The sequence below is a fragment of the Anarrhichthys ocellatus genome, unplaced genomic scaffold (genome assembly GCF_004355925.1).
Source record: "Anarrhichthys ocellatus isolate YVR2014 unplaced genomic scaffold, GSC_Weel_1.0 scaffold5, whole genome shotgun sequence".
Lineage (NCBI taxonomy): Eukaryota > Metazoa > Chordata > Actinopteri > Perciformes > Anarhichadidae > Anarrhichthys > Anarrhichthys ocellatus.
This window is the reverse complement of record NW_022280035.1, coordinates 119,845-128,905: the sequence shown is the minus strand read 5'-3', so window position 1 is coordinate 128,905 and position 9,061 is coordinate 119,845. Positions and strand designations below refer to the sequence as shown.

At 50.6% G+C, this 9,061-nt stretch overlaps 1 protein-coding gene and 1 long non-coding RNA gene across 2 annotated transcripts in view; both read left to right on the top strand.

Moving 5' to 3' along the window:
* zhx3b (zinc fingers and homeoboxes 3b) overlaps window positions 1-5,471 on the top strand; it is a gene marked incomplete at its 3' end in the record, with an annotated part of 10,655 nt that extends 5,184 nt beyond the window's left edge. Inside the window, exons 2-6 of the mRNA XM_031844934.1 lie at window positions 546-1,453; window positions 2,336-2,440; window positions 2,530-4,026; window positions 4,233-4,931; window positions 5,238-5,471. Of these exons, the coding sequence (XP_031700794.1) occupies window positions 546-1,453; window positions 2,336-2,440; window positions 2,530-4,026; window positions 4,233-4,931; window positions 5,238-5,471 (3,443 nt within the window). The remainder of the gene's footprint in view (window positions 1-545; window positions 1,454-2,335; window positions 2,441-2,529; window positions 4,027-4,232; window positions 4,932-5,237) is intronic.
* Window position 5,472: 1 nt separating this feature from the next.
* LOC116382451 (uncharacterized) lies at window positions 5,473-7,051 on the top strand. Its single transcript, XR_004212721.1, has 2 exons — window positions 5,473-5,613; window positions 6,029-7,051. It is a non-coding gene; the product is annotated as an uncharacterized LOC116382451 (long non-coding RNA).
* Window positions 7,052-9,061: the final 2,010 nt, after the last annotated feature.

Here is a 9,061-nt window from a genome sequence, read left to right as displayed (position 1 = left end):
CCTCCACAGGAAGCTTCGCCATTTTGTGTGGACACAAAAGAAACTAGGGGGTGAGAATTGTAAGAGTCACATTCTCATGCAGGTCTGTGTTTCTCTGTGGTGGGCGCCGGGTCACACAAGAAGACTTCTATCTCTTGCAGCTGCACATTCACAAACTAGTAGTTATGTGGTCGTCTTTATAAAAGGTGTTCAGTGAAGCTACGGAGGCGCTGGATTTATATCAAAATAAATCACAGAATGTGCTCTCCCCGTGGGGGTGTGTCTGAACGAGGGGAAGTAAGGCAGAGTCGTGTGGGGGAGGGGAAAGACGGGGGCAGGACAGGAGCTCTCCCAACAAGCCTTCAGTGAGGAAGAACTGAGCTTGGTTGAATGCACCCTCATGAAAGAGACAGCCTTGAGTTTGTCTCATATTACAGCATTAACTTAAAGGCTTCACCTGGATTATCGTCACCTGTGCTGTTGATGTTCTTCCTGCTGAGAGGAAACCCGTCCCACTCGTTTGTACTAAAACTAAAACATCTCCTCTCTCTCTCTCTCTCCTCCAGGTTCTCCCTTTTTAAAAATCGCAGCGAGAACTAGGAGTGGAGCTTCAGACATGTCTCGCCGTCCTCCCCCCCCCCCCCACGTCTGGTCTATAGTGGACCAGAAACGACCCTCGTTCTCACTCAGCCATTCGACCCACAACCCTCCCCACCCTGCAAGTCCCACCATGGCCAGCAAGAGGAAGTCCACGACTCCTTGCATGATCCCCAGCAAGATCATACGGCCGGTAGAGGTTGAGGTGGAACGGGACTCTCCGGGTCTTCTCCGTCAATCCAGGATCTCTGCAGCGGGCAGGCAAAGCCCGCCGGACTCGGGGGAGTCCTCCAAACCGGAGGCGGGGGACGCCGTCAAAGATGGCGCCGGCACTTACACCTGTAAGCCTTGTGACTTTGAAACCCACGACCTTAACTTGTTCTTGGACCACGTGTACTCGGGGCACCCGGACTTCCGCGCGGACCCCGGCTTCTTGTGCGTGAGCTGCGGGGTTTCCGCGCTCAAGTTCGAGGGGCTGGCGCTGCACAACGCCCGGGTTCACCCCAGCACGCTGAACACGTCCCTGCAGCTGAGGAAGAGGGACAGGAGGGCGGTGGTGGAGCAGACTCTGCTGTCGGGGGCGGAGACGGGGAAGGACAGCGAGATCTCCATCACCAAAACCCCCATCATGAGGATGCTGAAGGGCAAATCGGAGTCGAAGCGGATAGTGGTGTCTCACCCGGCCTCAGAGGAGCCGGCAGCGGACCAACACTCCGTCTCTGCTTCCAGAGAGACGGAGAGGAAAGAGGCGGCAGTGACGGTCACCCGCGTCCCCACGATCGTCCACAACGGAACGACTAAAGTCACTCTGCCCTCGGCGATCCAGATCGTCAACGGCTCCGGAGCGTTACCGATGCTCAAGACTCCCATCACGCAGGTAGGTGGAGGTTCATCCGGTCTCGCAGTGTGACTGTTTCTACTTGACTAAAGCTTTGTTTATGCCCTCGCTTGGCACCGTAGCGAGCTGTTCGTTGCATTATTCTCCAAAACACCAGAGGGCGGACAAACAAAATGAACTGTGAAGCATCAAGAAGACAACGAGCGTAACCGGCAAAACGCCATGTCTCATATTCATGGGCTACTTTGTTGCCTTTATAGTCCTGTAAAGAAACAAAGGTTGAATATCCTGTAAACTACTTAGTAAAATGTAGATTTTTAAGACGTCCTGTTTCTAAAGCATTTAAAAAGGAATTGTCCTTCTTTGTGTAATCCTAGACATGTAAATAGTGCTTTTATCAGTGAACTATTTGTGAGTCACGTCACACAAAGAATTCAGAGGTGCACGACCAAGTGCCCTCGACCTCTTGAGGAAGCCATGATTACGTCGTATTCTGTCGCATGCGTCTAGAGCCGGCTTCACTACGGCGATTATAAACTACGTTTAAGTCCACGATCACACCAAACGACGCCGCAACAGCTGAGGTTGAGCGGAGACGAACAGAGAGATAATGTGAATAACGAGGACAAAATGAATTCAAGCAGACGTCCAGCTGATGCTGTTGGATGAGGAGGAGAGGGGAAAAAAAGTATATAGTTCATGGTAATTAAAAAATTCTGCCATCGTCTGCCGGCACCAAAACAGGAAGGAAGTGGTGCCGATTCAATTAAATTGGCTGCATTGAGCTGAATATTTACACTTTTATGCTCGTCTCAAAAACAAATATGCGACCCACAAGAGAGGAGGAAAACATTGGTCTTGCGTGTGATCGGCGCTTTATTAGTTATTTTATTCTGACTCCTTTCAATCTGTTCCCTCCAGGTGGTCTCGGTGGTTCAGAACAGGAGCCTTCATCAATCCACACCGATCACAGTCTCCTCAAATATCTCCTCAGCTTCGTATTCCACCTCCAAAAATCTCCCCAAGGTAACTGATCTGAATTATTCTTTGTGTTTCAGTGTTTTTGAACTTTTATTTAAAGATGAATTGAAGTAATAATCCCTTTCTCCTCCCAGGTGATGATCCCTCTAAGCAGCATCCCTACCTACAGTGCCTCCATGGACTCCTCCTCCTTCTTGAAGACCTCCTTCAGTAAGTTCCCGTACCCGACGAAGGCGGAGCTCTGCTACCTGACCGTGGTCACCAAGTTCCCCGAGGAGCAGATCAAGATCTGGTTCACGGCCCAGAGGCTCAAGCAGGGCATCAGCTGGTCTCCCGAGGAGATCGAGGAGGCCAGGAGGAAGATGTTCAACACCATCATCCAGACCGGACCCTCCAGCTCGCAGAGCCAGACCCGGAGTCACCACGGCCCGGCCCAGCACACCATCACGGTCCTGCCGGCGTCGCTGGGGGCCGCCGGGATCCCTCACATCCTACAGGGCTCCCTGGTCAGCCAGGGAGGGGTGATCGTCACACAGCCGATGTTGGCGAACGGGTTCCAGGTCAGCAGCGCCCCCGTGGCCCTGGCCGTCACGCCGAAGCCCCAGGCGGCCGCCCGCCCCACGATGCAGACGCGGCCAGCTGCGGCGCTGGTGGCCGACAAGGGCGTCAGCATGGTGGTCGGGACGCTGGGCAGCGGCAGCAGCACCGGGAATCGCGTCATCGGCAGCAGCAGTAACGGCAGTCGGAGCGGGAGAATGAGCTCCATCATTACCAGCAGCCACGCCAGCGTCATCAACCTCAGTCTAGGGAGCGCTAATCCGTCTAATGCTAAGGTTAGCAACGGTAAACACAGCGGCGGTAACGCAGACGGCAACAACGGGAGCAACAGCAACGTCAGCAGCCACGTAAACGCAAAGAGCGCCGACGTCAGGAGAAGTGGCGGCACCGGTGGCATCGTGAAGAGAGACGACAAAGAGAGTAAAAACACCGCAGACGGCAAATGTAAGACGGGCAGCGACGTGCAGAAGAGGAAAGATAACGGCCACAAGAAGAGCACGGAGGACGTCGAGCCCGACACCGGCGACTCCCCCGCTGTCAAGATAGAGGAGGCGTCCTCCCTGGCCTCCAAGTCTTCTCCCCCGTCTCCCGCGGCGCCTCCGAGCGGCACGTCCGGCTCTCAGACGCCCGTCAACGCGTTCCTGGACCCGAGCTTCTACAAGGGCAAGAAGTCTCAGGAGCAGCTCAACGCGCTGAAGGACAGCTTCCTGGTGAGCCAGTTCCCCGACCAGGAGGAGGTGGACCGCCTCATCGCGCTGACGGGGCTCACGGTGCGGGAGGTCCGCAAGTGGTTCAGCGACCGGCGCTACCACTTCCGCAACCTCAAAGGCGTGCGCTCCAGCGGGCCGGGTAAGTCCGGAGGCGGGTCGAGCGGCACGGGGGGCTGCAACCCCGTCGATCTGTCCGAGGGCAGCGGCAACTCGGGGCCGAAAACGCCACAGCACGGCCCGGCACCGCTGAGCCCGCCGGCGTCACAGACTCCCACCTCTCCCACCACGCCGTCCCGACGACTCCCCAGACCTCCCTCTCCGGATTTTACAGCTATCCGCTACAAGGAGAGAGAACCGCATCAGGTGTGTAAGGAGCTGTTTGTCATGTGATCACAACATGGATTGATCAACTAAAGGAAAATTCAGAGGTTATTTAGGGGAAGGCATGCATTGTGTGAAAGAAGTTTAATGAAGTTTTTTTTAAGTTACAGAGGATTAATTTCTTTATTAGTCCACTCAGTTCTTCAGGTTGGTGTTTTTGACCTCGTCCCTTCCTGTCTCTCCTCCAGGTCAAGGCACTAGAGGCCAGTTTTGTCCAGGACCCAGACCCGGCAGGAGAGGAAGTGGACCGACTGCGCTCCGAGACCAAGATGACCAGAAGGGAGATTCACGGCTGGTTCTCCGACAGGAGGAAGAGAGCGGCCGCTGAGAAGAAGAAAGAGGTGGCGCAGCGAGCCATGAGGGCGGAGGTGGAGGAGACGGAGGTGGACGGGGAGGAGAGGCAGAAGGAGGACGGTTCGGGGGAACTGAAAGTGAACCCCATCAAGATCAACCTGAAGATGCTCAAGGTGACGGAGGCCAACGGGAAGGCGGAGGGCGAGGCGTTGGACGGCACGCCGGTGTCCTCCCCGTCCTCCACCCCCAAACCGTCCCTCTCCTCCACCCCGACGCCCAAACCGTCCCAATCCCCGAGACCCGCGACCGTCCGGGGGAAGAAGACGGCGGAGCAGCTGCAGACGCTCAAACAGGTCTACGCCCGCACGCAGTGGCCCAGCGCCACCCAGTACGACGAGATGCTCTCGGCCACCGGACTGGCCCGGCCCGAGGTGGTGCGCTGGTTCGGGGACTGCCGCTACGTGCAGAAGAACGGCCAGCTGAAGTGGCTGGAGGAGCACCAGACCACGGCCCTGGAGGAGGACCTCCAGACGGGGAACACGGAGGTCCTCCAGGCCCACTACGACGCCCACGGCAGCGTGGAGGAGTCACAGGTATCCACAGAGACGAGTACCGTTTATTCTCTTTAGACAACTGAACCCCGAGGAGCAGATAAAGCTTTACTGATGTGATAAAAGATATTTTATCTGATGATAGTTTCACTTATCGTGGATTCTAGATTTATTTTCTCTAATTCAAAGCAAATAGTTTACCAGTTTTGGTTGCTTTTAGTTTTACACCTTTTTAACTATAGAGCAAAGATTTGCACTTTAACATTCTCTGTTTTTGTAACGCTGTGTTTTTAGTCAAACCTCTGCAGATCACACAAACACAAACACAGATCTGTTCTTTGTGCTCAGCTGCAGGATTTGGCTCAGAGCTGCGGTTTAGCGGCGGACTTGGTGCGACATTGGTTCTCCACCAAAGCGTCGCTGCCGAGGCTCGAACACACTGCTGCTGCTCACCAGACCGAACCGACACCAGACGCACCGGACGCAGGGACGGAGCCACGGAGCGCAGGAGGAGGGATGGGGGAGAAGATGGTGGAGAAGGAGAAGATGGTGGAGAAGGAGAAGATGGTGGAGAAGGAGAAGATGGTGGGGAAGATGGTGGAGAAGGAGAAGATGGAGGAGAAGGAGGAGAAGGAGCAGATGGTGGAGAAGGAGAAGGTGTGCGGCGTCGCAACAAAAGCTGAGGAGGCCAACAACACTGACAAGACTGTGAATCCCACTGAAGGTAATCTTCTTTTCTTTAATGTGATGCAAAGTAATAACTCAAAGAGAGTGACTTAGCAGTTTATAACACGTTGTTTATAACTATTATTTGCATTATTGATTAATTTGCTGATTTATCTTCTCATTTAATCTGTTTAAAGAAATTGCATTCACAAACGGTGATGCTCTATCAGGTTGATTTAGAGGATCAGAACAGTTGGTTCAGTTACTCAACTTATCCTTAATATGATCAAATAAAATGTTACTATTTCAGACCGAGTCATTCTGAATGAATTCTGTTGACTGGAGATGAATCATAATCGTCTCTCTGGTGGAAACATGAAAACAACCATAATTATGAGTTCTGTATCTCCCACCGGTAAAGATTTGTTCTCAAGGTGATGCTTTTATTTATTTATTCGTTTTAATTACTACAGGAAGCGACTGAAGGACTTTTTTTTGTCCGAGGAAGGAGACAGTTTGAGGAAAAGACGGCCGATGTGGTTATAACCGGATCACTGGATGGAAACGGACCTCAAAACCATCCTCACCCACACCTCTCTCACCCAGAGAGGGAGGCATGACCTCCCCCACTTTGTGAGATGGACACTAAAGCCACTAACCTCCCTCCCTCCCTCCCCTATACACCCACTCCCTCCCTCCCCCGTTGTGTCCACCCCTTCGCTGCACAGACCTTCTCCAGCGTCCTCCCGTCCGCCATTTTCCCCTCAGAAGGAAGTTCCAGTGGAGGAGGAGGTGGAGGGAGGGAGGGGTGACACCATTTCTGTTCCGCCTGCCCGCTGTGCCGGGAGAAAGGAAAGAGGGGGCAGATCCGGAGGAAAAAGGGAGATTTTTTTGGACTTTTACCGACCAAATGAACCCTCCGAAGAGGATCGACGGAGCGTCGACACAGTCTGTTTTTTGGGGGACGGAAAAACTGCACAGCACTTTTCTCTCCGGGGTGCTTTGCCTTAAAAGGCCTTAAAGTAAATAAAACGACCGTGTGCCATCTTCGTACTCTCCCTTTTTTCTCCCCTACCGACGTGCACTCAAACACTTTTGACTTCATGCTTGCAGCTTACTTTAAAAACGCAGCACTGACATTCATCCGATCATCTCTTTCTACTCACTCTTTATTTCTTATCTGTACATATTTTTGGTTAAATAATTGTCCAGTTTTCGGGGGGGGGGGGGAAGAAGACGTCTGGAGTTGTGTGATCCAAAGAGGGCGAGCACCCTGTGTGAAGAGAAGCATCGTAGACTACGTGGAATCTGTGTCGTAGCATCAAAGTGCTTCTTCACGTCACCAACGTGAACCTGCGTTTGTTTTTAATGGAACTTTCTTATGAAATACATTTTTTTGACTGTAGAAGAACTGAACTCTCACCAGAGTTCTATACTTTAGGATCGATGTATAATTTTTACAGATGGTATTTGCAGAATAAACAGAATGTAACAAACTTCAGGAGTCTTTCTTCTTTCTGCCTGTTTTTAAACAAAAGGATGCTTTGGTCACGCGGGAGCCAACGAGAAGCTTCAACTCACGATTATTAATCGTTAATCTGCTCGTTGTTTTCTTCATGAACATGAAATAGCAGCAAACAGGGTTTTTACACTTGGTTGCACATCACTTCCTGTTATAACGGCACAAAACGCTCCCGGAGCATCAGAAGAGACTCTTTCGTAAAGCTCAAGGTGATGAACCAGATAAGAACATAAGACAGGAAATCCTCACAAATAAGATCGAAGGAACACTTTTGCGCTTCATCGATGAACAGAAATATCGAAATCTCTCGTTTAATCGTTCTATCAAATCACATTTTAATTCAAAGAAAATAAGACAAAAGTAGCATAAAGTATTTTATTTACTTTTCAGGCTTGAATATGTTTCATATGAAAGGCAAAACTTTAAATGAATACTTTTCCTCTCCATAGTTTAGGCACATTACAGAAAAGGCGATTGTAAAATGAGACCGTCTGACGAAACGAACATCTGAGAATAAAAATAAAAAGACATGACTGAGCTCTGCTCGGTTCTCTCCCTGTGTGGAGACACGAGGACGTCAGCCGACCGCACGAGGAAGAGAATAAGAAGCTCTGAACAGTTCAGTGGAGACCCGACGACTGCGGTTACCTTCCGTCCCTCCATATGGCTTTAGGTGCATCTCGCACTGACTTTACATCGTCAGTCGTCACATACGAGCAGAGGAAACAAACTAAAGTGAAGTCCTGTGTGTCTTTGTGGTGGCAGCACCTGACGTCTTACAGAAGCAAATGAAAAACCTTCTCACAGAGTTTCCTTTTTTAAACACGAGGAACACAAACAGACGGATAAAATCCAAAAACAAAATCATTTTAGGAGCTGAAGACAACGAACTTCTGTTGGAACTAAAACAGTCTCGAGACGTCAGACTCATAAATCATGAACCACGGACAAACACACGGCTGCAAAGTTAATGGCGTAGTTGTGTTACGATCTTAATTTCCATGATTACAGTAAACACGATTGTTCCTCTTTATGTGTCAAATTATCCAGAATCATTTGAGACGTAAAACCTCATGAAATAAACATGTTGCTAGAAGATAAACAATAGAAATAAAAAAAGGACAACACAGTTATCATTTAGAGGTTCCTGCTCCATCGCAGGATGAACGGGTCACACTGGCTTTTAAGAGGCGGGGACATGGAATGATGTGCAGCTATCTGGAATGTAAGAAATGAAAAAACAAAAAGCACGTGTGTGTGTGTGTGTGTGTGCGCGCAGATATTAACATGTGATGCTCTCTCCTGCTTCCAACACAAACAGGCGGTGATGTCTTCATGATGTGTTCAACAACAACAGAAGAAGAAAGAACTGTTCCTCCAGGTTTAGGAGAGTTTGACTGGATCAGAGAAGAGACGTGTTAAAATAGCCGTAGAGAGCCCTCAGGTTTATACACATATACATAAGTCACATTATGAATGTTTAAATAATTATAATAATTAAAAACATGGAGACAGGAGCTCTTTGAGAGCAGGTCAGCTGCTGCTGTTCTCTGGCCGACAGCACAGCAGGAATAAATACATATATTCATATATACGCTTAATAGAGGAGGGAGGGAACCAAACTGAGGGGGGGGGGGGGGGGAGAGAGAGAGAGCCGCCCTGAACACAACCAGTCCAGAGCTTCTTCCAGCTTTGTGTTGCTTCTGGGAATGTCTGTTTGTTTCTCTCTTTTCGTGTCCGAGTCCCTCCTTCTTGTCAGGCGAGCGGTGAGGAGGCAGGGGGGTGAGAGAGAGAGAAACAGAGAGAGAGGGAGAGAAAGAGAAAGAGAAAGAGAAATAGAGAGAGAGAGAGAAAAAGAGAAAGAGAAAGAGAGAGAGAATTTGGAGAACGGAGAGCTGCCTGAAATGTAGGCCAAAAGCGGTGGTGGGCGTTTCCATGGAAACAGTGTTCACAGCAGTCAGTGACATCATCAGTACAGGGGGGG